This window comes from Mobula birostris, chromosome 20, assembly GCF_030028105.1.
Source record: "Mobula birostris isolate sMobBir1 chromosome 20, sMobBir1.hap1, whole genome shotgun sequence".
Lineage (NCBI taxonomy): Eukaryota > Metazoa > Chordata > Chondrichthyes > Myliobatiformes > Myliobatidae > Mobula > Mobula birostris.
This window is the reverse complement of record NC_092389.1, coordinates 60,271,936-60,299,602: the sequence shown is the minus strand read 5'-3', so window position 1 is coordinate 60,299,602 and position 27,667 is coordinate 60,271,936. Positions and strand designations below refer to the sequence as shown.

The 27,667-nt window shown below is 46.5% G+C and overlaps 3 protein-coding genes across 3 annotated transcripts in view; 1 reads left to right on the top strand and 2 right to left on the bottom strand.

Moving 5' to 3' along the window:
- LOC140185019 (uncharacterized) overlaps positions 1 to 27,667 on the bottom strand; it is a 777,523-nt gene that overhangs the window by 485,769 nt on the left and 264,087 nt on the right. The gene's annotated exons all lie outside the window — the stretch shown is intronic.
- Positions 1 to 27,667, top strand: part of LOC140185475 (uncharacterized) — a 240,726-nt gene that overhangs the window by 139,314 nt on the left and 73,745 nt on the right. The window lies entirely within an intron of this gene.
- LOC140185363 (zinc-binding protein A33-like) lies at positions 43 to 17,225 on the bottom strand. The gene is made up of 6 exons (XM_072238745.1): positions 16,766 to 17,225; positions 14,952 to 15,047; positions 14,310 to 14,543; positions 12,491 to 12,513; positions 12,285 to 12,403; positions 43 to 675 (listed from the first exon to the last, which is right to left on the bottom strand). Exons 1-6 carry the CDS (start codon positions 17,174 to 17,176, stop codon positions 122 to 124), a joined length of 1,437 nt encoding a protein of 478 aa, XP_072094846.1. The 5' UTR covers positions 17,177 to 17,225; the 3' UTR covers positions 43 to 121.

Below are 27,667 nucleotides of genomic sequence, written 5' to 3'. Positions count from 1 at the left end.
GACGCGGTGAACGAGTTAAAATTAACGGATCGATAATTCTCATCTCGTGTTTATTTCACTCTCCGCACATTTATATTTACAGGGACTTTACTCCTGACGCCGGTCCCGGGACCCGACCCGATTACAGACCCGGAGCGGAACCGGAGCAGATTCTCAGCCACTGGTTTCCATCCCCAGTCCGGAAGAAAGGATAAAGTTTCCCCGTGAATTTATTCCCAGTGAAGGTGTGGAGATGGGACTTGGTCTCCGCGTTGTAAAATGAAACTGTCCCGGACTCGTAACTGAGATAAACTCCCACCCTCCCGGGGATGGGACGGGCAGGGAGACGGGGCCCAGGGGAGATGAGAGCACCGAACACGTCACAATGCCGATGTAACACGTCATGAAACCGCCCGATGACACAGAATCCGGTTTCCGGCCTCAGACTGACCCAGCCTTTCCTCCTCACAAACTCTGCGGCGACTCCCAGACACCAGATCCGATTCCCCGTCACCTCCACCTCCCAGTAATGTCTCCCCGATGTGAATCCCTCCGATCCCAGCACACATTCCCAGAATGTGAATCTCTTCCCGGTGTCAGGGAGATTCCTCCGGGTCCGGGTCCGTCTCACACTCTTCCGATCCTCAGACACCTCGAGATACGGACTCGCCGTTTCCACATCCAGGGTGACAGAGACTGGGGGGAGAAGCAGAGAATTAGAGAGTCCCCGGGGATCGGGGGGAGACTCGGGCAGCGCGGCCCCGGGGATCGGGGGGAGACTCGGGCAGCGCGACCCCGGGGATCGGGGAAAGGCCGCTAGGCCTCAGGCGCGGTCGGGTGGCCGACACGAACCTTTTCCGTTGTTTGACCGAACGAAACCGGGTGGACAACTAATATCTCCCCAAGGGTTTCCACTGGACGGAGAGCAGAGATTTCCCGATCAGACAGACACAAAATGCTGGAGGAACCGAGCGGGTCAGGCAGCGTGTGTGGAGAGAGATGGACAGTCTACGGTTCAGGTCGACAGCTTCCCTCAAGGATAGAAATAGACAGCAAACGAGTGCGGGAAAGGGGTGGATTAAGATGGGAAAGGGGTGAGTGAATAGATTTAAACTGGAGGTCACGGAGGCCCATCGGCCCAACTCGTTTGTGCTGACCAACTTGCTCTAGTGAGCTAGTCCCATTTGCCCATTATTCCTTTCACCTTTTCTTATCCACGTCCCTGCCACGATGTATTTTAAAACATTCTCCCTGTACCCATCTCTACAGTTGATCAAGGGCGCGGTGTAAGCAGAGATAACCCTCTTCCCTGTCCACTGTACCATGAATTTTAGTGTCATTAACAAACCTACTAAATATGTCACCGACATTATCATCCAAATCATTAATAGGAATGACAAACAACCCCGGCCCCAGCACCGACCTCTGCAGGTCACAGGCCTCCAGTCCTCTGTGTTTAAGTGACACTTGGACAGACACTTCAATAGGCAAGGCACAGAAGGAGACTGACCTAATGCTGGCCAATGGGATGAATGTAGATGGGTAAATAGGTCAGCAGAGATGTGATGGGTCGAAGGGCACATTTCTATGCTGTACGGCGATGGCTCTGTGAACTGAATGGATAAGAACCCCCAAACCCCACTCTCATTACTAATGCTCCCATATTCTCTTCAGCTAACTCTTTCCGAACACTGGGGTGTAGTCCATCTGGTCCAGGTGCCTTCAGACCGTCAATCTTCCCACGCACTTTCTCCTCAGTAACATCAGCAACACTCAATTCTGTCCCCAGACACTCTCACATTTCTGACATACAGCTGGTACCTTCCACAGTGAGGATTGGCACAAAATATTAAATAAGTACTTCGACAATGTCTTTTGTCACATGTCTCCTCTCCAGTGTCACTTTCTTGGGGTCCAATATCCACTCTTGCCTCTCTTTTACTCTTTAGAGTTTTGTGTCCTCTTGAGTATTGTAGGCACGCTTTCCCTCATATCTCATTTTCTCTCCTTCGGGCTTTGTAATTGCTTTCTGTTGATTATCAAAATCTCCTCAATACTTCAACATCCTGCTAATTTTTGCTCTATTGTATGCCCTCTCTTTCACTTTTATGCTGTCTTTGACTTCCCTTGTTAAACAAAGTTACCTCATCCTCCGTGGATAATACTCCTCCGTCTTTGGGATTTATCTATCCAAATTGCCCCCGGAAATTCCAGTCTTTGTTGTTCTGCAATCATCCCTGCTGGTGTCCCCTCCCAATCTACTTTGATCAGCTCTTCCCTCATGCCTCTGTAACTAACTTTACTCCACTCTAATACCGATACATCTGACTTTATCTCCCTCTCAAACTCCAGGGTGAATTCTATCATTTTATGATCACTGCTTCCTGAAGATTCTTTTCCCTTAGTCTCCCAAATCATATCTGGTTCACTATACAAATCCCACTCTAGAATTGCCTTTCTCCCATTGGGCTCAACCACAAGCAGTTCAAAGAAGCCATCTTGGGGACTTTCTACAAATTCCCTCTCTTGGAATGCAGCACCAACCTGATTTTCCCAATCTACCTCCTTGCTGAAATCCCCCATTCTACATGTAGATTGGGTGAACCAAATTGGTAAAGGTGCTGAGGAAGAGGATTTCTTAGAATGTATGCGGGATGGTTTTTTGAACCAACATGTCGAGGAACCAACTAGAGAGCAGGCTATTCTGGACTGGGTATTGAGCAATGAGGAAGGGTTAATTTGCAATCTTGTCGTGAGAGGCCCCTTGGGTAAGAGTGACCATAATATGGTGGAATTCTTCATTAAGATGGAGAGTGACATAGTTAATTCAGAAACAAAGGTTCTGAACTTAAAGAGGGGTAACTTTGAAGGTATGAGACGTGAATTAGCTAAGATAGACTGGCAAATGACACTTAAAGGATTGACGGTGGATATGCAATGGCAAGCATTTAAAGGTTGCATGGATGAACTACAACAATTGTTCATCCCGGTTTGGCAAAAGAATAAATCAAGGAAGGTAGTGCACCCGTGGCTGACAAGAGAGATTAGGGATAGTATCAATTCCAAAGAAGAAGCATACAAATTAGCCAGAGAAAGTGGCTCACCTGAGTACTGGGAGAAATTCAGAGTTCAGCAGAGGAGGACAAAGGGCTTAATTAGGAAGGGAAAAAAGATTATGAGAGAAAACTGGCAGGGAACATAAAAACGGACTGTAAAAGCTTTTATAGATATAGGTTAGCCTAACGTCGGTGGTGGGGAAACTGCTGGAGTCAGTTATCAAGGATGTGATAACAGCACATTTGGAAAGCGGTGAAATGATCGGACAAAGTCAGCATGGATTTGTGAAAGGAAAATCATGTCTGACGAATCTCATAGAATTTTTTGAGGATGTAACTGGTAGAGTGGATAGGGGAGAACCAGTGGATGTGGTATATTTGGATTTTCAGAAGGCTTTTGACAAGGTCCCACACAGGAGATTAGTGTGCAAACTTAAAGCACACGGTATTGGGGGTAAGGTATTGGTGTGGGTGGAGAGTTGGTTAGCAGACAGGAAGCAAAGAGTGGGAATAAACGGGACCTTTTCAGAATGGCAGGCGGTGACTAGTGGGGTACCGCAAGGCTCAGTGCTGGGACCCCAGTTGTTTACAATATATATTAATGACTTGGATGAGGGAATTAAATGCAGCATCTCCAAGTTTGCAGATGACACGAAGCTGGGTGGCAGTGTTAGCTGTGAGGAGGATGCTAAGAGGATGCAGGGTGACTTGGATAGGTTGGGTGAGTGGGCAAATTCATGGCAGATGCAATTTAATGTGGATAAATGTGAAGTTATCCACTTTGGTGGCAAAAATAGGAAAACAGATTATTATCTGAATGGTGGCCGATTAGGAAAAGGGGAGGTGCAACGAGACCTGGGTGTCATTATACACCAGTCATTGAAAGTGGGCATGCAGGTACAGCAGGCGGTGAAAAAGGCGAATGGTATGCTGGCATTCATAACAAGAGGATTCGAGTACAGGAGCAGGGAGGTACTACTGCAGTTGTACAAGGCCTTGGTGAGACCACACCTGGAGTATTGTGTGCAGTTTTGGTCCCCTAATCTGAGGAAAGACATCCTTGCCGTAGAGGGAGTACAAAGAAGGTTCACCAGATTGATTCCTGGGATGGCAGGACTTTCACATGAAGAAAGACTGGATGAACTGGGCTTGTACTCGTTGGAATTTAGAAGATTGAGGGGGGATCTGATTGAAACGTATAAGATCCTAAAGAGATTGGACAGGCTAGATGCAGGAAGATTGTTCCCGATGTTGGGGAAGTCCAGAACGAGGGGTCACAGTTTGAGGATAGAGGGGAAGCCTTTTAGGACCGAGATTAGGAAAAACTTCTTCACACAGAGAGTGGTGAATCTGTGGAATTCTCTGCCACAGGAAACAGTTGAGGCCAGTTCATTGGCTATATTTAAGAGGGAGTTAGATATGGCCCTTGTGACTACGGGGGGTCAGGGGGTATGGAGGGAAGTCTGGGGCGGGGTTCTGAGTTGGATGATCAGCCATGATCATAATAAATGGCGGTGCAGGCTCGAAGGGCCGAATAGCCTACTCCTGCACCTATTTTCTATGTTTCTATGTTTCTATTCCGACTGTCACATTGCATTTTTTTTTCTATTTCCTAGTGTGATTTGTATCCCCTTTCGATCCTCGCTACTATTTAGAGGCCTGTATATAATTACCATCAGGTTCATTTTACCCTTGCAGTTTCTTAACTCTACCCACAATGACTCAACATCTTCCAATCCTATGTCACCTCTCTCTAAGGATTTTATTTCATTTTTTACAACAGAGCCTCCCCATCCCCTCTGCCTACCTGCCTGTCCTTTGAATACAAGGTGTATCCTTGGATGTTGGGCTTCAACCAGCATCTCTTTTCAGCCACAGCTCAGTGACGTCAACAACGTTGTACCTGCCAATCTCTACCTGTGCTACAACATCATCAACCTTATTCCGTATACTGGAGCATTCAAATATAACACCTTCAGTCCTGTATTCATCAGCATATTCGACACTGTCCACATGAGCTTAAGCAAGATCTATGATATCAATGATAGACCACAGTTCGGGTATTGTCTGCATGTCCACGTCCCCGAATATAGTGAAACATAGAAACACTGAAAACATAGAACACAATACAGGCCCTTCGGCCCACAAAGCTGTGTCGAACATGTCCCTACCTTAGAACTACCTAGGCCTTACCCATGGCCCTCTATTTTTATAAGCTCCATGTAGCCATTCATGAGTCTCTTAAAAGACCCTGTCGTTTCCGGCTGCAGCACCACCACCAGCAGCCCGTTCCGCGCACTCACCATTCTCTGCATAAAAAACATACCTCCGACATCTCTGTATCTCCTTCCAAGCACCTTCAAACTATGCCCTCTCATGCTAGTCATTTCAACCCTGGGAAAAAGCCTCTGACTATCCACACGATCAATGCCTCTCATTATCTTGTACATCTCCGTCAGGTCACCTCTCATCCTCAGTCGTTCCAAGGAGAAAAGGCCGAGTTCACTCTACCTATTCTCATAAGGCATACCGTCCCCGCCCCCCAGCAAAAACAGGCAACATCCGTGTAAATCTCCTCTGCACTCTTTCTATTGGTTTCCACGTCCTTCCTGTAGTTGTAGTGAGGTGACCAGAATTGAGCACAGTACTCCAAGTGGGCTGACCAGGGTCTTATATACGTGCAACATTACCTCTCGGCTCTTAAACTCAATCCCACGATTGATGAAGGCCAGTGCACCGTACGCCTTCTTAACCACAGAGTCAACCCGTGTAGCATGTCATTACACTGGACAGGAAGTTTCAGGAGGATGTTACCGGGACTGGGGGGGGGGGGGGGCTTGGATTAAAAGTAGAGAGTGGATAAGTTTGGGCTATTTAGCTGTAGTGTAGGACGTTGATTGTTGACCCCTTATCGAGGTAAATACATTCACAACGGGCTGAGATAAAGTGAGTCTTTTTTCTGAGAAACGGGAGTACAGAACCAGAGGGCTCAGATTGAAAGTGAGAGGGAAAAGTTTCATGAGGGATCTGTGGGGTAATATTCTTACAGAGAGGGAGGTGGGCAGATGGAATTTGCTGTCAGATGCTGTAGAAACAGGTAAAATTAAAATATTTTCAGATGAACTTACACAGGTACATAGATAGGAAGTGATTAGAGGGATCTGGGACAAACACACACAAACGGGACATGCTCAGGAAGACACCTTAGTCTTGCAGATGGATGAAGTGGGTCGTGGGTTCAATATCCGTCAAACCCTCCCAGATCATCCTCCTGAGGAATCTCACCCCGGAGTCTGTCTGTGAACTGTTGATGTGACATCACGTCAGAGGGCAGCTCTCTGCACAGAACAGACTGGGTAATGACGGCAGATTTCATTCCTAAGTCGGAACGTGGGCCTATTTCTTTGACCATGTGTCACACTCAGATATTGTGTGTGTGTGTGTGTGTGTGTGTGTGTGTGTGTGTGTGTGTTGTTTTGGTAAATATCAGTGTGTTTGTGTGTACACATTGAAGGAGAGTGTGCACATTGAAATATTTGTATGTCACAGTGTGTCATCACATGTCTGGTGTGTGCTGACAATGTGTGACATGTGTGAACTGTTTAAATAAATAAATTACCGTGTCTGAAGAGAATAGTTTCCAGGTTACTGAAGGAAATATCAACGTACATTGCTGCGTCTCTGACTACAATCTGCCAATCCTTCCTGTGTATGTGTGTGTCGGGCTGTTTTGCAAGTCTGGTTATGCTGTGTGTGCTTCTCCTGAGATGAAATCCTGTATGATGTCAATGCTGGTTGCGTTGTCTGGGCTCATTCTCACAATGCTTCAATGTTGTGGCCTGATAACCATAAGCTCATAAGATATAGGAGCAGAATTTGGCCATTTGGCCCACTGTGACTGCTCCACCATTCAATCACAGCTGATCCTTTTCTTCTCCTCCTCAGCCCCACTCCCCGGCCTTCTCGCCACAACCTCTGATACTGTGTGCAATCTAGAACCTGTCAAGCTCGGCCTTAAATATGCCCAACGACCTGGCCTCCACGGCTGCCTGTGGTAACAAGTTCTGCAAATTCACCACCCTCTGGCTAAAGAAATTTTTCTGCGTCTCTGTTTTTAAATAAGACACCCCTGTATCCTGAGGCTGTGCCCTCTTGTCCCAGACTTCCCCACCATGGGAAACGTCCTTCCCACATCTACTCTGTCTTGGCCTTTCAACATTCAAAAAGTTTCAGTGAGATCCCCCCTCATCTTTCTAAATTCCAGTGAGTACAGGCACAGAGCTATCAAACGTTTCAAGTCTGATAACCCTTTCATTCCCGGAATCATCCTTGTGAACCTCCTCTGGACCCTCTACGATGCCAGCACATCCTTTCTCAGATGAGGAGCCCAAAACTGTTCACAATACTCAAGGTAATGCCTCACCATTGCCTTATAAACCCTCAGCATCACATCTCTGCTCCTGTATACTAGACTCCTTGAACTGAATTCTAACATTGCATTTACCTTCCTCACAACTGACTCTACCTGCAAGTTAACCTTCAGGGTGCTCTGCAGAAGGACCCCCACATCCATCTGCATCTCAGATTTTTGAATTGTCCCCCCATTTTAAATAATCTGCATATTATATCTCCTACCACAATGCATGACCATGAATTTCCCAGCATTGTGTATCGTTTGCCACTTTCTTGCCCAGTCTCCTCATCCAAGTCCTTCCACAGCCTACCTGTTTCCTCAACACTACCGGCCCCTCCACCAATCTTATTATATGCCAACGTGTCCTATCTTGTCCAGTATCACCAAGTATTCCATTACCTCATACTTAACAATTGACACTAATGTCTTCCCACCCACAGAGGTGAGGCTAACTGGTCTATAACTTCATTTCTGCTGCCTTCCTCATGACTAAGAGTTGAGTGATATTTGCAGTTTTCCAGTCCTCTAGCACCATATCAGAGTCCAATGATTTTTGAAAGATCATTTCAAATGCCTCCACAATGTCTACCGTTACCTCTTTCAGAACACTAGGGTGCAGTTCATCTGGTCTGAGTGACTTATGTCCCTTTTTGAGCACCTTCTGCCTTGTAACAGTAACTGCACTCACTTCTCTTCCCTCACACTCTTCAACACCTGACACAGTGCCAGTGTCTTCCACAGTGAAGACTGATGGAAAATACTCATTTAGTTCATCTGTCATCTCTTTGTCCCCTGTTATTATATATCCAGCCTCATTTTCTAGTGGTCCTACATCCACTCTCATCTCTATTTTATTTTTTTACAATACTTTAAAATCAATTTGATATTGTTCGTTTGTTTGACCTGCTGCGTTCGCCAGCAACTTTGATGTGTGTTGGTTGATATTGGTTGCTTACTTGTTTTATAAAGACAGGTGTGTAAAAAGGGCCTGAAGGATCATTGGAGACCCAAGTCACCCCAACAACAAACTGAGCCAGTTGCTACCATACAGGAACTGGTTCCGCAGCATAAAAGCCAGAACCAACAGGCTCCAGGGACAGCTTCTTCCACCAGGCTATCAAACTGATTAACTCGTGCTGAGACAACTGTATTTCTATGTTATATTGACTAGAATGTTATACATATTATTTATCATCAATTACTATAAACTGCACATTTAGACGGAAGATTTTTACTGCTTGTTTATAGAAAGGATGTAAGTAATAAAGTCAATTCAATTCAATTCAATTCAATTCAATTCCATATTTCATTTTTCCCCTCCCAATCATCTTTTCAGTTCCTCTCTGTAGGTATTTAAAAGCCTCCCAATTATAAGATCATAAGACAAAGGAGCAGAAGTCGGCCATTTGGCCCATCGAGTCTGTTCCGCCATTTTATCATGAGCTGATCCATTCTCCCATTTAGTTCCACTCCCCCGCCTTCTCACCATAACCTTTGATGCCCTGGCTACTCAGGTACCTATCAATCTCTGCCTTAAATACACCCAATGACTTGGCCTCCACTGCCGCCCGTGGCAACAAATTCCATAGATTCACCACCCTCTGACTAAAAAAATTCCTTCGCATTTCTGTTCTGAATGGGCGCCGTTCAATCCTTATATCATGCCCTCTCGTACTAGACTCCCCCATCATGGGAAACAACTTTGCCACAACCACTCTGTCCATGCCTTTAAACATTCGAAAAGTTTCTATGAGGTCTCCCCTCATTCTTCTAAACGCCAAGGAATACAGTCCAAGAGCGGACAAACGTTCCTCATATGTTAACCCTCTCATTCCTGGAATCATTCTAGTGAATCTTCTCTGTACCCTCTCCAACGTCAGCACATCCTTTCTTAAATAAGGAGACCAAAATTGCCCACAGTACTCCAAGTGAGGTTTCACCAGCGCCTTATACAGCCTCAACATCACATCCCTGCTCCTATACTCTATTCCTCTGGAAATGAATGCCAACATTGCATTCGCCTTCTTCACTACCGACTCAACCTGGAGGTTAACCTTAAGGATATCCTGTACGAGGACTCCCAAGTCCTGTTGCATCTCAGAACTTTGAATTCTTTCCCCTTTTATATAATAGTCTGTCTGTTTATTTTTTCTGCCAAAGTGCATAACCATACACCTTCCAACATTATACTTCATTTGCCACTTCTCTGCTCATTCTTCCAATCTATCCAAGTCTCTCTGCAGACTCTCCGTTTCTTCAGCACTACCGGCCCCTCCACCTATCTTCATATTGTCAGCAAACTTAGCCACAAAGCCATCGATTCCATAACCCAAATCATTGATGTACAATGTAAAAAGAAGCGGCGCCAACACGGACCCCTGTTGAAAACCACTGGTAACCGGCAGCCAACCACAATAGGATCCCTTAACCCCACTCTCTGTTTCCTGCCAATCAGCCAACACTCTATCCATGTATGTAACTTTCCCGTAATTCCATGGGCTCTTATCTTGTTAAGTAGCCTCATGTGTGGCACCTTGTCAAAGGCCTTCTGAAAATCCAAATATACAACATCCACTGCATCTCCTTTGTCTAGCCTACTGGTAATTTCCTCAAAAATTTGTAATAGGTTTGTCAGGCAGGATATTCCTTTAAGGAATCCATGCTGAGTTCTGCCTATCTTGTCATATGCCTCCAGGTACTCTGTAACCTCATCCTTGACAATCGACCCCAACAACTTCCCAACCACCGATGTCAATTCTCTGTCTTCCTATTAATTTTCACTTTGTTGTATGCCCACTCTTTTGCATTTGCATCAGCCTTATTAGCCATGATTGTACTATTTTGCCATTTGAGTGTTTATTTATTTTTGGAATATATCTATCCTTCACCTTCCTCATTTTCCCAGAATCTGACATCATTTCTGCTCTGCTGTCATTCCGGACAACATCTCCCTCCAATTTACTTTGGCCAACTCCTCTTTCAGACCACTGAAATTTCTTTTTACTCCTCTGGAATACTACAATGTCAGACTTTACTTTTTCCTTATCAAATTACAAGTTGAACTCAGTCATGTTGTGAGCACTGTCTCCTAAGGGTTCTTTTACCTAATCACCTCCAGTTCAATACATAACACCCAATCCAGCAGAGCTGTTCCCCCAGTAGGCTCAACGACAAACTGCTCTAAAAAGCCACCACATGGCATTCAACAAATTCACTCTGTTGAGATCCATTACCAACTTGATTTTCCCAATTGACCTGCTTGTTGAAATCTCCCATGACTATCGTAACATTGTCCTTTTCATTGGCCTTCTCTATTTCCAGTTGTAATCTGTGGTCCACATCCAGCTACTGTTGGGATCCTGTATATGACTGTCATCAGTGTCATTTTCACTTCTGAATTTCCTTAACTCAACACACAAGGAATCAACATCTTCCAATCCTATGTTACATCTTTCTATTGATTTACCAGGAGAGCCATGTCACCCCCTCTGCCTACCTTCCTATACCACCGATACAATGTGTAACCTTGGAAATTCATCTCCCAACTACAACCATCCTTCAGTCATGATTCCCTGATGGCCACAACATCATACCTGACAATCTGTAATCGAGCAACAAGATCATCCACCCTATTTCTCACACTCCATGCATTGAGATATGACGCTTTGTGTACTGTATTTCCTATCCTTTTTCATTCTGCATCCCTAATGCACTGATACTCACCCAGCTGGCTGCAGTTTTGTCCTCGTATCTGGCTGCCCCATCTGACAGTCTGACTGCACACTATCTTTGCATTTTTACCATCAATCCTACCCCTTCACTCGTTCCTAACCACCCCCCCCCCAACAAATTAGTTTAAACCCTCCCCAACAGCTCTATCAAACCTCCCTGTGAGAATATTGTTCTCCCTCGGGTCCAAGTGCAACCCATCCCTTTTCAGCAGGTCATTTCTCCACCAGAAAAGATCCCAATGATCCAAAAACCTGAAGCCCTGCCCCCTGCACCAGCTTCTCAGGCATGCTTTAATCTGCCAAATTATCCTGCTCCTACCCTCACCAGCACGTCGCACAGGCAGCAGTCCAGAAATTATAAACCTGAAGGTACTGCTTCTGAGCTTTCTACCAAGCTCTCCAAATTCTATTTTCAGGACCTCTTTGTTTTTACTTCCAATGTCATTGGTCCCAAAATATACCAACATATCCAGCTGTTTTCCCTCACTCTCTAAAATGCTGCAGACACGACCCGAAGCATCCCTGATTCTGGCACCTAGGAGGCAACATACCATTCGGGTGTCCTACTCACATCCACAGATTCTCCTGTCTGTTCCCCGACTGAGTCCCCAATCACTACCGCTCCCCTCTTTTCCCTCGAACAACAGTGAGAGTTGCAGATCCAGAAGGGGGAAGACCTGCGTCAATCAGAGTCTGCACTCACAGCACACGAAGGACTTGTGTATGTTTCTGACAAGCCCGGTGATCACACTGATGCCCGTTTTTATTCCCTACGATATCATCAAGTCAGTATTAATTTCTCAGCTCCTGTGGTAGGATTCAAACTCATGTCTTGGCGTGTTAGTGCAGTGGCCTGGGATCGGGACACAGTGGTTCATCTGCCAGTCCCGTGTATTGGTTGTATTGTGACCCTGTGCTGGTGTGTTCAGGGGTCTGACATCTCCAGCTGACCATGTGACAGTGACGCCCCCCCCCCAGTCGGTGGGGTTGATGTGGAATAGACTTCAGTTCCACTTCAACCCAATATTACAGCAATCTTTGCCTCAAATTTGAAATTAATTGTGATCTCACAAACAAGAAGAAATGAATCTTTGTAAGTTTTACCTCGATTAATGGCATCAAGTGTTTCTCTCAGCACTGTGTTCAGCAAATAGAGGTGATCAAATTTTTCAACCGGTAGGGCCTCATCTGTCACTGACAATTCCGGGACATCATCATTAATCCTGTAAATAATAAACTGATGGTGATAAACTGCTATTCTAAACTATTTTACAAATCCATACAGGGTTTCAGTAAAGAGCATGTCCTACCTCCTGTTCCGATGAGCTTCCTCCTGAAATAAATAAAACACAAATCTGAATGGACAGAGACTATCGACATCCTGAATTTCATCCAAACCATTACAAGGTGTTGAAAATTCCCACTCCTGCAGTCACTCACACACACAGACAATACAGAACCAGGGCTTGAAAATTCCCACTCCTGCAGTCACTCACACACACAGACAATACAGAACCAGGGTTTGAAAATTCCCACTCCTGCAGTCACTCACACACACAGACAATACAGAACCAGGGCTTGAAAATTCCCACTCCTGCAGTCACTCACACACACAGACAATACAGAACCAGGGTTTGAAAATTCCCACTCCTGCAGTCACTCACACACACAGACAATACAGAACCAGGGCTTGAAAATTCCCACTCCTGCAGTCACTCACACACACAGACAATACAGAACCAGGGTTTGAAAATTCCCACTCCTGCAGTCACTCACACACACAAACAATGCAAAACCAGGGGTTGAAAATTCCCACTCCTGCAGTCACTCACACACACAGACAATGCAGAACCAGGGGTTAAATTACAGGAAAGGTTTCTGAAAATTAGATCATTACTGAGAGGATGAAACTTACAGGAAAGACAGGACGGGTTGCGCATTTTCATCTGGATAAGACGTCAGGGTGATAAGATGGAGCAATTGAAGATCAGTGATGGATTTGATTGTGTGCATGTGGAGAAAGTATATCTATTTATGAGCAGATGAAATTCCAGATGAATCTTAATAAATCCCATAAGAAATTTAGTGAAGAGGATGTGGAACTCACTGGCACAGGAGTGATTGAAGCGGAACAGCAGAGATTGAATGTCATGGGGAAACTGGATGAACACGAGGGACCAGGGAGTTCGGGCACTGTTGCTGGGTGCGGTGAGTAGGTGGGAGGAGGTTTGTTTAGCAGGGAAACAGATAGGAGAAGATGGACCGAATGGTCTGTTTATGATGGAGAATGGGATATTATCCTGTATGAAGTTTATCCGAGAAAGTAAAGAAACAGTGAATGTTTCCGTAATCTGATGGAAACTGGGTATGGAGGATAAGTCTGATGTGTGGGTCACATTCTTTGTTCTCAGTGATTGACAGAGAGACCCTCACACCCACCGCACCAGACGCACTCACAGCCTGTGACTGGAACTGGGTGTTAATGGGAGATTTAGAGGATATTTAACAGGTAATTAAGGACACAGCCTGTAACTCTGTGTTATTTTCAGAGCAGATTACATTCTGTCCTGGGATGTACAGAAGTTGTGGAAGTCCAGTTCTGGGACAACAACAACCCTGAATAGTTTCATCAATTGTCTGGTGAGAAACAGTTTACTGCCATTTGTAAATGCTGTGTGTTGGAGCAATGCACCTGTTTTCTGTCTGCAGTGTATTCTGTGTTACGTGTTTATTATGGTAACACGTCATGTGAGTGGGGGCGTGGGAAAAGCAAACCGAATAAGTTACATATTCGAACTTTGTTCTCAAAAGTTTTGAGCTGGGGACGGACGGATGTCATATCTTTGTTGAACGATACGTTGCAGCTTAACTTACGATTTATAATGCTTAAGATTCATCGCTTCTAGATTGTACGTTGCTAATAGAGGATTGAATACATATCTTAGACATTTTGGAACATCATCATTGGAGTGATTGGAGGGTGCGTCATTCAAGTATAACAATCTGTGTGAGGTTGCCTGCAGCGGCAATTGATTTGTTAGAACTGGCCACTGTGCTGTGTTTATTTCAAATATACCACTGTTCATTTCGTGCTCTTTGACAGGAACAAATTGAAATATAATTCCTCACCTTGAGAAATATCACACTGTCTTTTTGATCCATCTGTTCCTTTAACTTTGAGATTTTCTCCTGAATCCACCCGATATTCTCTTGAATCTCTCGAATATTTTTCTCCATTCGATTTAGAATCCTCTCCTCTTCCTCTCTGAGATCCCTGAGGAAGCTCTGCTCTTTCTCAGTGATAATCTGGCGCAGTTCTGCAAACTGAGACGTGATGTGGGTCTGAACGCTTTGTGACTGTTCCTATCGAATGAAAGGTGAAGATTAATTTACTATATTGCTGTCTGTATTTCCTGATGACGTTAAGGTGACCATTCGGTCCATTAAAGTTCATGCTTCTGAATCATTCCCGTCAACCCCATTCCCTCACGTTTTCCTGAAACCTCCCTCATTGACCTATTAACTCCCACCTGATTCACATACAACCTCCCCCACCTTCACAGGGTTAATTGTAATTAACCATTCATCCAGCATGTCCTTGGGATGTGTCTGAAACTGTCGTGGTCACAGGAAGAGCATGCAAACTCCACACGGACAGTACCAGAGGTCAGGATCGAACCCGAGTCACTAGAGCTGCGATACTCTGTTATTCTGCATTAAAGGGAGCAAAACTATACAGTAATATCAGAAAATCCGCTCAGGAAGCCTCACCCGAACTCCGGAAATTTTCTCTTTCTGTTGCTGCTCCTTTTCCTGGAAGTCTGATTTCTTTTTTGTGAGAGAGTCTAAGGAATATTTTAGCTGATCCTGAAAGTCAGAGAGCGTAAGAAATAGAAAAAAAGGTAGAACAAAAGAAACAGGGGATCAAACGCGATTACCGCACACAAAATGCCAGAGAAACTCAGCATCTACAGTGGCATGCAAAAGTTTGGGCACCCCGGTCAAAATTTCTTTTATTGAGAATAGCTAAGCGAGTAAAAGATGAACTGATTTCCAAAATGCATAAAGTTAAAGATGACAGATTTCTTTAATGTTCTAAGCAAATATGTTTTTTTTTTATTTCTATATTTTGCGGTTTCAAAATAACAATAACATTGCGACCTAGAAGTTCTATTTTAACTTCATCAGTCCACAGGACTTGTTTCCAAAATGCATCAGGCTTGTTTGGATGTTCTTTGAACTCTTCAAATAGAACTTTTTGGCCACAATGAGCAAAGGTATGTTGGAGCAAAAGAGGGTGCAGGATTTCATGAAAAGAACCCCTCTCCAACTGTTCAGCACGGGGGTGGACCGATCATGTTTTGGGCTTGTGTTGCAGCCAGTAGTCTGGGGAACATTTACTGGTAGAGGGAAAAATGAATTTAATTAAATACCAGCAAATTCTGGAAGCAAATGTCACACCGTCTGTAAAAAAGCTGAAAAGAGGATGGCTTCTACAACAGGATAATGAACCTAAACACACCTCAAAATCCACAATGGACTACCTCAAGAGGCGCAAGCTGAAGATTTTGCCATGGCCCTCACAGTCCCCCCGACCAAAACATCATCAAGAATCTGTGGATAGAACTCAAAAGAGCAGTGCATGCAAGACAGCCCAAGAATCTCACAGAACTTGAAGCCTTTTGCAAGGTAGAATGTGCAAAAATCAACCAAACATGAAATGAAAGACTCAGCTGGCTGCAGAAAATGTTTACAAGCTGTGATACTTGCCAAAGAGGGTGTTACTAAGTACTGACCATGCAGGGTGCCCAAACTTTTGCTTCGGGCCCTTTTCCTTTTTTGTTATTTTGAAACTGTAAAAGATGGAAATAAAAACATTTCTTGCTTAAAATATTAAAGAAATGTGTCATCTTTAACTTCATGCCTTTTCAAAATTTGTTCATTTTTACTCGCTTAGCTATTCACAGGAACAGAAATTTTGACCAGGAGTGCCCAAACTTTTGCAAGCCACTGTATGCAGTCGACGTTTCGGGATGAGACCCTTCACTAGGACTGGGAAGGAATGGGGCAGAAGCCAGAGTAAAAAGGTTGGGGACGAGAACCAGCTGACAGGTGACGGGTGAGACAACGTGAGGGGGACGTGGGGGAGGGCGATGAAGTAAGAAGCTGGGAGGGGACAGGTGGAAGAGGCAAAGAGCTGAAGAAGGAAGAAACTAACACGAGAGGACAATCGACTATGGAAGAAAAGGGAGGAATTGGGACTGTTCGGGCCCCTGAATGGTGACGAGGGAGGAGGTGTGGGAGTCAGGTGTATCACCTGTCCCGTTTACAGGTATCGGTGTCAGGAGGGAGATCAGTGGGACGGAGCGAGTGGATAAGGGAGTTACATAGAGAGCGATCTCGACAGAGAGCGGAGAGTTGTGGAAGTGACATGGTGGTGGGATGTGCTTGGTAATAGAATCGCGTTGGAGATGGTGAAAGATGCGGAGAATGATATGTTGGTTATGGAGTCTCGTGTGTTTGTAGGTAGCACTTTGGAGATTCAGTTGACGATGGGGTTAGTATCAAATTCAGGTTAGTTTTACCTTGTAGAACTTAACAGCTTCTTTAATCGGCAGGAAGTGGTGCTCTCTGTGTTCCTGCGCAACTGCACAGATCACACAGATCAGTGTCTTGTCCGTTTCACAGAACAGCTTCAGTTCTTCCTCATGTTCCCCGCAGTGAAGTTTACTTTCCTTCCCTTTCGGATTCAGGTTTAAATTTCGAAGTTTTTCAGCCAGATTTGCTAAGGCCCGATTGACCCTGAGGGTGCGGTCAGCAATCTCCTCTCTACACTCCGGGCAGGAGTTTCTCTCCTCCTTTTCCCAATACTGTGTGATACAAGGGCGACAGAAGTTGTGCGCGCACTCCAGTGACACCGGATCGGTGAAGAAATCCAGGCAGATGGGACAAATTGCCTCCTCGCTCAAACTCTCGACCTGTCCTTTCGAAGCCATGTTAACTCCTGGCACTTCCTGATTCAGAATGCTGCCGATCCCCTGCAGTACCGCGATTGTCCACTACAGGCGCTGCAGACTCAGCAAATGAACATGACGTTACTGCCTGTGATTTCCACACCAGGGTGGGATCGGAAACACATAAACTGGTCGGAAATAAACACTTGGCCATGGACTGCCCAAGCCCGGCTGCAAAAGGAGGATGGTCGGCATGGGGCTAGTAATCACAGTGCGACAGATACTTCAGGGAACACTGGCGAACTGCTGTTGGCGGCCTGTGCCCCACTAGGTGTGATGGGCTAAGGAAGAAGCGGAACAGAAGTGAAGCCAGAGGGAAGAGCCTGGTTCAGTCTGAGGCAGGACTGAAAGGGACAAGTTCTGAAAAGAGAGGCACAAGAGACTGCAGGTGCTGGAATCTCGAGTAAAAAAACGTGATGCTGGAGGAGCTGAGCGGGACAGGCAGCATCTGCGGAGAGGAATGTACAATAGACTTTCCGGGTCGAGATCCTTCATCTGGACTGTCTCAACCTGAAATGCCTGACCCGATGAGTAATTCCAGCAGCTCGTTTTTATTATTTTTTCTCCAGATCTAAAGAGAGTGAGACTTTGGTGCAAAACGGTGGCAAATATTGAAAGCAACTATTAAATTGGTTCATGCCATGAAACTGGGGATGAGGAGACGATATTGTTCTGTGAGGAGACAGATGTGGTGGTGATGACCGACCTGTGGCTGCAGGAAAAAAAAACACAGGACCGGACATTCTACGTCACAGGGAGCAAAACAGTATTTTTTCGGTGACGTCCTGATCTCAACAGCCCTTCGTGTGAGAAACTTCGTGACTTAACGCATCCAGTGGAGGGTCCGGTCTCCCTCACTCAGCCCAGAAGATGAACATTATTAGGGTGACTAATGCCCATATAGATATTCAAAAGGATAAACCGTACAATGCCTTCACCCAATGAATTTACATTCGTTGTCAGTGGGGTATTAAGTGCCATTTTACATTCGTTAAAACCGATAGGACTGTTGTCGCTCATGTGGCCCCCTGGGGTGGTTTACTGCAACAATAATTGAGAAGCTTCCTCAGCCAACCGGGCCCCTCCCTGTCCAGTGGCAAAGGAACCCTAGAGTTCAATGGTGTCCCTGCAGCCGAGAATGTGCCAGTCGGCAGAATTTCTGTCCGACAGCGGTTCCCAGCATTTGTTATGCCATGGATCAATGTCACTAACCGTGGATCCCAGGGTGGGAACACCTGCTCTACGGACATCTCGATGTGATGTCAGACCAACACTTTTCGGGAGTCTTTCACCGAGTTGACGATCTTCCAGCAGAGACGAAGATACAACATATACTTCGTTTTATTGTCCCAGGATTGAAATATCACAGACTAGGTGGCATGCATTTACGCTGAGAGGGATTAAGTTTTAAGGAGATGTGCAGGGTAGGGTTTTGTTGACACATTGTGGTGGGTTCATGAAATGCCTTTCCAGTGGTGATACTCAAGGCAAATACGACAGAGGTTATCAAGAGGCTCTTGAATAGGTTTATGAATGTGCAAGGAATGGACAAGTGGGGATATTACTGGCAGATTATATTAGTTAGGTGGGGCATTAAATGATAAATTAATGACATGTTTCTGGACTGCATTGTTCAGTGCTCGATGTTCATCAGAATGTTGTTCCACCCTTGGACTGGATACAGCAAATCTGGCTGATTATATTAGTTCCTGTGAAACCTTCATCACCCTTTTAGCAATAAATCAAACCTACAATTCTTTCTTGACAGTTCCAGGTAAATTTATTATCAACACGTGCATACATTACCACATACTTCATGAAGAATCAATTTCTTGCTGCTGTTTAGAAGAATAAAAAACACAACAGCATTTATTAAAAACGACTTCAAAGACAGAGAAACAACTAATATGTAGGGAAATTAAAGAGTGCAGATAAAAATATGATGATGATATTGAGTTGTGGACTCCTTGAAAGTGAGTCTGTAGTTTGTGGAATCAGTTGAGATTTCTTGGCGAATTAGGTTCAGGAGCCTGATGGTTGTAGGGTAATAACTGTTCCTGAACAAAAAGGTCCAGTATCTCTTTCCCACATGTCGTGGTGAGGAGAGAGCATATCCTGAATGCTGGGCGTCCTTCATGATAGATGCTGCCCCCTTGTGGCAGAGGTCCGTGTGAGTGTGTTTAATGGTGTAGAGAAGTTTGCCTGTCATGGACTGGGCTGTATCCACCACATTCTCTACATTTTCTCTTCACCAGGTTATTTAAGTAAACATGACAGGAAGTCGCCCAGGAATACCATAATGTGGAGCAAATTGAGGAATCAGATGTGCAGAGGGAGTTGGGAGTTGATTAAAAGTCTGAAAGTCTAAAATCGCAAATGTCACTTTACTCTTCAGGAAGAGAAGGAGTCGGTAGCTTGAGCCGAGTGGTTGGAAGATATTGGAGTCGATTAGTAAGGATGAGGTTTCGGGGTACTTGGAGCACCATTAGAAAATGGCACAAAGAACTGCTCGGTTTCCTTAAGGGAAAACCTCCCCTGACTAATCTGTTGGAATTTGTTGAGGAAGCAACAAGCAAGATGGACAAAGTAGTATCGGTGGATGTTTTGAACTTCGATTTTCAGAAGGTCTGACAAGGTGAGGTTGCTAAAGAAGATAAGAGTGCAGGTATTACAGGAATGATACTAGCATGGGCAAAGCATTGGCTGATTGGCAGCAAAGATTAGGAATAAAGGCAGCTTTTCCTGGTTGTCTGCAGTGACCAGTGGTATTCCTCAGGGATCAGGGCTGGTCCTCTTCTTTTCCGTGTTGTGTCAATGATCTGAATGATGGATTTAATGCCTCGGTGGCAATGTTTGTGGAGAACATGAAGGTTGGTGGAGGGTCAGGTAGTGCTGAGGAAGCAGGGGAGCTACAGAAGGAATTGGATAGATTAGGAGTATGTGCAAAGCAGTGGCGCATGGAATACAGTGGCAGAAGCACATGACCATGCATTTTGGGAGAAGAAATAATAGTGTAGACTATTTTTCTCGTCAGTGACAAAATTTTAAAATCCATATTGAAAAAGGGACCTGTGTGGCCTCAGGCAGGATTGACTAAAGGTGAACTTGCAGTTTGGGTCATGGTGAGGAAGGCCAATGCTTTGTGAGCATTCATTTCAAGAGGACTAAAATTTAAAAGCAAGTATGTAATGTTGAGGACTTTTGAGGCACTGGTGATGCCTCGCTTGGAGTATTGTAAGAAGTTTTGGTCTCATCATATAGGGAAGAATTTGTTGACATTGGGGAGGGTTCAAAGCAGGTTCACAAAACTGATTCGGACATGAAAGGCTTATATGAAGAGCGTCTGAAGGTACTGGGACTGTGATCACTGGAATTTGAAAAACAAGGAGGAGCTAGTTAAATGCTATTCAATAATAAAACGCCTAAAGTGGATGTAGAGAGGATGTTTGTAGTGTGGCAGCCTGTGACCAGAGGAGACAGCCTGAGAATAGAGGGACATTCCTTTGCAACGGACATGCGTAGGATTTTCTTTACCAAGTGTGTGGTGAATCTATGGAATCCATTCCCACAGTTGGCTGTGGCGGCCTCGTCATTGGGTGTATTTAATTAAACGTGTGAAGAAGTATAGGAGAGGAGAGTGGACCGTGGGAGAACAGGAAGGTGGAGGGATAACAGAGGAAGGCGATGGAGATGTGAACACAAAACAGGAAGTCTCCAAAGTGGGGATGTTTAAATTTTGTTTATGAACACATAGAGTTGTGTAGGCCCTTTAGGCTCCGTGAGCTGAGCCTCCCAGCGAACCCCCAATTTAATCCGAGCCTAATCATGCGACAATTTACAATGGCCATATATCCATAAGTAGGGCGAGATCGGGACTTTCTGTTCACCTACCTGGATGACATACTTATCGCCAGCCGCTCCGGCCAGGAGCATACAGCACATCTACACCTGCTCTGCCGCCGCCTCAGCGACTACGGCCTGGCTATCAACCGCGCCAAGTGCCAGTTCGGCCTATTCACCATCGACTACTTGAGACACAGGATTGACCGCCATGGAGCTGTTCCTCTGCCGGCGAAAGTTGAGGCCATCCGCCAATTCGCCAGGCCCAGCACTGTTAAAGGTCTGCAGGAGTTTGTTGGGATGGTTAACTTTTACCACCGTTTCCTGCCCTCAGCGGCCCGGATCATGCGGCCCCTTTTTGGCTTGATGTCCGGCAAGGTCAAAGAGGTCACCTGGACAGAGGAGGCGAAGGCGGCTTTCGAACAAGCCAAGAACGCGCTAGCAAACGCCACGCCCCTGGTCCACCCCCGGGTCGACGTCCCCACTGCCCTCACCGTGGATGCCTCCGACGCGGCAGTTGGCGACGTGCTCGAGCAGCTCATCGAAGGCTAGTGGAAGCCGCTCGCCTTTTTCAGCCGGCACCTACGACCCCTGGAACTTAAGTACAGCGCTTTCGACAGGGAGCTGCTGCCCCTGTACCTTGCCATCCGGCACTTCAGGTACTTCCTGGTGGGGAGAAAGTTCACGATCTTCACAGACCACAAGCCCCTCACTTTCGCGTTTGCCAAAGTGTCGGGCCCGTGGTCGGGCCGCCAACAGCGCCATCTGTCGTACACCTCGGAGTTTGCCACCACGATCAAGCTCATCTCCGGGAAGAGCAACGTGGTGGCAGACGCGCTGTCACGAACCTCCGTCCAATCGGTGTGTTCTCTGTCTCCGAGGCTGGATTATGCGGCGTCAGCCGAGGTGCAACGGCTGGACGGAGAGATGCCGACGTACCGAACCGCAGTCTCAGGACTCCGCCTCGAAGACATACCCATTGGGCCCGAAGGTCATGAGCTCCTTTGCGATGTGTCCACCGGGCAGCCTCGGCCCATTGTCCCGACCGCTTGGAGGAGCCGCGTTTTTCACACCTTGCACGGTTTAGCCCACCCATCCATCCGGGCGACTATCCGGCTGATCACAGACAGGTTTGTGTGGCACGGCCTACGCAAAGAGGTCGGGCACTGGGCCAGGACATGCACGCACTGTCAAACATCCAAAATCCAGAGGCACATGAGGGCTCCACCGCAACCCTTCCAGCCGACACAGAGGAGGTTCGAACATGTCCAGGTGGACATCGTCGGCCCACTGCCGGTTTCGAGAGGAGCGAGATACCAGTTCACCATGGTGGGCAGGTTCACGAGGTGGCCGGAAGCTGTCCCACTCGCTGTCACGGCCACGGAGACATGCGCCAGAGCCCTGATTACCACCTGGGTGGCACGGTTCGGACTCCCAGCCCACGTCACTTCAGACAGGGGTGCGCAGTTCACATTGGCTTTGTGGTCTGCTCTGGCACAACTCCTCGGAACCCATCTCCACCGAACGACTGCTTACCACTCGCAGACTAACGGCCTGGTGAAACGTTTCCACAGGCACTTGAAGTCGGCCCTGATGGCACGCCTCCGAGGGCCAGACTGGGTGGACGAACTCCCCTGGGTGCTGCTTGGTATCCGCACAGCACCCAAGGAGGACCACGCCGCATCATCGGCCCAATTCGTTTACGGTGCCCCGCTCACAGTTGCCGGTGAGTTTGTGCCAGTACCCCGTGGCCCGGAAGACGCACCTGCGGGGGTCCTAACTAAACTCTGGGAGCGGCTTGGAACACTTGCTGCAGTCCCGACGTCCCACCACGGCACAACACCCTCTTTCGTGCCCAGGGACCTAGAACAGAGCAAGTATGTTTTCGTTCGCCGAGGCGCGCACAGACCACCACTACAGCGACCATATGAGGGACCCTACAAAGTGGTGCCCCATAATGGAGCGACCTGCGTTCTCGACATCGGCGGTCGGGACGAGACTTTTACCGTTGACCGTCTCAAACCGGCGTATCTGGACAATGAACGCCCAGTTGCGGTACCACCTCCACGACGTCGAGGCCGGCCACCTAAAAGAACTGAGAGTGTGCAGGCTGCAGACTCTGCGCCTCCTATCGCCGGTTCTGGGGGTCGGTGGGGAGGGGGTCATGTGGCGGCTCGCCCACGCAGCAAGCGAACCGGCTCCAGCAGTCGCCGGTGAACCCGCAGCCAGCGGCAACCGAGAGGAATCTGAGTGCGGGGCAGACCTCGGCCCGGAGGCCGATGTCGCTTCCGCCCCGCAGAGAGCCCGGGTTGCTGGGAGCCGGTACTTAAGCGCGCGCCGATTCAAACAGTAAATGGTTCAACCGGACCCTGCTCGAGTCAGTGTGTTGTTTTCACTCGGAGCGTATCAGCGCGACTACAGTACTACCGTTGTCTGAATTATATGCTTTTCTAAATAGCTGTATCAGACATGTACTTGCCTTGGTTACATTTATAACCGTCCTATTAACATACTATCGCATCTGTAAATACCGGTAACAGTCTTGTTTTTGTAATAAGTGTTTCTCTTTGAGCATTTTAAAAATGAACAGTGTTTCTTCTTTCATTACATTGCAAACAGCTGTTATTCCTTTAGCTGCCCAGTCCTTAAATCTAGCATCCAGTTTATTTGGCGTAAAATCCGAGTCATATGCACAGCATTAAAGAATTGAAACCTCTCTCTCTACTTTATATCCTTTTATAATAGTTTTCCATATTTTAAGAGTCCATTTCACTCAATATTATTTATGTAACTTTGTATGTTGTTATCAGCCAAAATTGCCTGTATGGGGATGGAAAGTATCCTCTCCTCAATGTTTTTCCGTTAAGCGCTATATGACGGGCTGCCCCATCATATCACGTCTCCCAATTGTGCTGCAAAATAATAATCTCTAAGGGAAGGTAGGCCCCATCCCCCCCCCGACCCTTTTCCTTGGCTAATTGCAAAGTTTTGAGACGAACTCTCGGCCTTTTACTTTGCCATATATATCTTGATAGCATCTTGTTCCATTGATTGAACTGATTTCGGTTAATCTCTATTGGTAGGGTCTGAAAGAGATATAGTAGTCTGCGCAGTATATTCATTTTAATAGATTCAATCCTTGAACTGAGACCAAGAAAAGGAATTAGGTTCCTTCTTGTTATATCTTCCTTAACTTTTTTATATATAGGCTGACAAGGGAGGAAGGGGTGAGTATCAAATTCGGTTTAGTTTTACCTTGTAGATTTTAACAGCTTCTTTAATCGGCATGAAGCGGTGCTCTCTGTGTTCCTGCGCGTCTCAGGCAATGAACTTTATGTTACTGCATGTGTCAGTGGGAAGTAATCGTGCTAATTTCCATATCAGAAACACAATAAACAGGTCGGAACAGAAATGTTAGCTCGGTCATTAACTACACAAGCCCGGCAGTGAAAGGAGGAGGGTCGGGCATGGGGCTAGCAACCCAACCCCGTAAAATTCCGGAGGAACAGAAACATCAACTGGATCTCCAAAAGCCTCATCCCTGGGATCGGAAGGACTTTCCCCTGAAGCCGATTGAAGTAGTGTGGTGAAAGGAGTAGCCACAGGGCCGATCAACCCTCGGCGATGGACAGGTGACTGTGGTGAACTGCTGGTGGGGGCCTGTGTCCCGGTAGGCGTGATGGGCTAAAGAAGAGATGGAACAGAAATGAAGCCGGAGGGAAGAGCCAGGTTCAGTATAAGGCAGGACTGAAAGGGGCATGTTTTGAAAAGAGAGGCACAAGAGACTGCAGATGCTGGAATCTCGTGTAAGAAACATGATGCTGGAGGAACTGAGCGGGTCAGGCAGCATCTGTGTAGAGAATTGTACAATCGACTTTCCGACAGATGCTTCATCTGGACTGTCTCAACCCGAAACGTCGATTGTCCATTTCCGTCCACAGAAGCTGTCTGACCCGTTGAGATCCTCTAGCAGCTCGTTTTCATTTTTCCTCTAAAGAGAGTCAGACTGGGGTTTAAAACCGTGGTTCAGTTAATATTTAAAACAACTATTAAATCAGTTCATGCCATGAAACTGGGGGTGTGGAGAGAATATTGTGCTGTGAGGAGACAGATGCAGTGGTGATGACCCACCCGTGGCTGCAGGAAAATGCACAGTACGGGACATTCTACATTACAGGATGGAAACATTATTGTTTTTCCGTGAAATCCTGATTTCAACAGCCCTTCAAGAAGAAACTTCGTGATTTAACCGATGTCCGTCCCGGCTCCAATGGAATGCCCGATTCCCTCACTCAGGACACTGCCCAGAAGTTGCTATTTTTATCGAAATAACCTTTATTCAGCATAAAAATATTCACAATGGTAAAACGTACAATGCATTTACAAATGATTTGTATTCATTGTCAGTTTGGTATTTTGTGCTCTTTTGCATTCGATAAAACAGATAGGACTGTTGTTGCTCTTGTGGCCCCCCTTGAGGTGGTTCACTACTACAATAATTAAGAGGCTTGCTCAGCCAAACCGGGCCCTCCCTGTCCAGTAGGAGAGGAACCCCATAGTTTCGTTGGTGTCCTTGCGGCCTGGAATATGCCAGCCGGCAGCATTCCTGTACGACAGGGGTTCCCAATCTTCTTTTTATGCTATGGATCGATGCCATTAACCGTGGACTCCAGGGTAGGAACCTCTGCTCTCCGAACATCTCGATGTCATGGCAGACCAACGAGTTTCGGGTGTCTTCCACCGAGTTGATGATCTTCCAGCAGCACTTGATGTCCGTCTTCCTGTGCGTCCTGGGAACAGCCCGAGGATCAGTGATCTTGCATCTTGCACAGGCCCTTGCATCTTTCTCCACATATCTTCGCCAGCCCACAGTCCGCAAAGAGGTGAGTGACCGTCTCGTCTCCACTGCAGTAATCTCGGGGCAGCGCGCTGTGGGACTGATCTCCTGGCATGCAGCAAGGATCAGACTGAGAGGACCCATCTCGCCGTCAGTCAGGTAAGGTCTTGGTGCCTGTTAGTGAGATCTGGTGATGAGGCATTCTGACAGATGGTCTGGACTCTCTGCTGAGGGAAACGCTCCACTGTGTCCACCAGTCCCTCTCCACCAGTAACTGCAGGACATTATGTGCTGACCACCGCCCGATGTTATTGGGGTCAAAGCTGCTGGTCTGAAAGAAGCGTAACCAACTTCATTAAAACAAGATTCTCATCGAGAGCATGATGAACAAAGTAGTTCATCGCCCTCTTGACGAACCTTCACAGGGCATTGGATTCGGCCCAGTACATCATGGGTGGAGCCCTCCCAATCACTGAGTACATCTACATGAAACGCTGTCACAGCAAATCAGCATCCATCACCAGAGATGCTCACCAACCTGTCTAGCTATTTTGTGGTATCATGTAAAAGGTACAAGGGCCTCAGGACTCGCACAAACAGTTTCAGGAACAGTTACTACTCTTCAATGATCAACAGAGGATAACTACGCTGAATAGCCCATCCATTGAGATGTTCCCACAACTGATGTTCGCATTGGGCCGATGTTAGATTTACAGAAATAAGAGACAGACACAATCTCACATGATATCAACAGGGTTGGGGCAAGAAAGATGTTTCATCCGGCTAGGGTGTTGAACCAGGTGTCAGAGACTCAAAACCCGAGCTTACCTCAGCAGGTCTGAGATGAGGAGAAATTTCCTCACCCAAAATGCAGTGAACCTCTGGAATTTTGTCCACAAGGTTTCTGAATTCAAAAGACTTTTTCAGGGACTCAGTCATGACGGTAACGTTACAGGAAAGTGGCACGCAGGTAAATGATAAGGCATGTTCAGAGTGAAGGGCAGAATCACCGTGAGGGGCCGAATGGCCACACCTGCTCCTGCTCCTTATTCTCTGAAGCACGAGTTTACCTTTGCCCCTTGCTCTCCCTTGTCCTTCAGCCCATCAGATTGCACAGGGGAGTGGTGACAACTCCGGAGATCCACCGGCAGCCATAGAAACCATAGAAACCGCAGAAACTACAGCACAGAAACAGGCCTTTTGGCCCTTCCTGGCTGTGCCGATCTATTTTCTGCCTAGTCCCACTGACCTGCTCACGGACCATATCCCTCCATACACCTCCCATTCACGTATCTGTCCAATTTATTCTTAAATGTTAAAAAAGAACCCGTTTTTACCACCTCGTCTGGCAGCTCATTCCATACTCCCACCACTTTCTGTGTGAAGAAGCCCCCCCTAATGTTCCCTTTAAACTTTCCCCCCCTCACCCTTAACCCATGTCCTCTGTTTTTTTTTCAGGTTCTCGCTATTTATTGCTATGTATTTATATTTCCGTTTGCACAGTTTATTGTCTTCAGCACTCTGGTTGATCTTTCACTGATCCTGTTATAGTTACTATTCTACAGATTTTCTGAGTATGTCCACAGGAAAATGGTTCTTGTGGTTGTACGTGGTGACTTATCTGCACTCTGATAATAAAATTTACTTTGAACTTTGAGTTTCGGGGAATTTCCTTTGATTCTGAGAACAAACTGAGACGGACAGCTCCAGCTCCCGGCAACAATCCGTCCTCAGACACACTCACAGCCAATCAGCGAGCACCGCTGGGAGAAACATGCTCTCATTGGGCGAGGAGT

Excerpts from the sequence above, each read along its gene's own strand:
- LOC140185363 (XM_072238745.1), bottom strand. The coding sequence starts at position 17,176 with ATGGCTTCGAAAGGACAGGTCGAGAGTTTGAGCGAGGAGGCAATTTGT. Across the intron at positions 12,404-12,490 it reads GAAGCTCATCGGAACAGGAG|GATTAATGATGATGTCCCGG; the intron begins GTAGGACATGCT and ends TATTATTTACAG. Across the intron at positions 676-12,284 it reads ACTTGATGCCATTAATCGAG|TCTCTGTCACCCTGGATGTG; the intron begins GTAAAACTTACA and ends TTCTCCCCCCAG.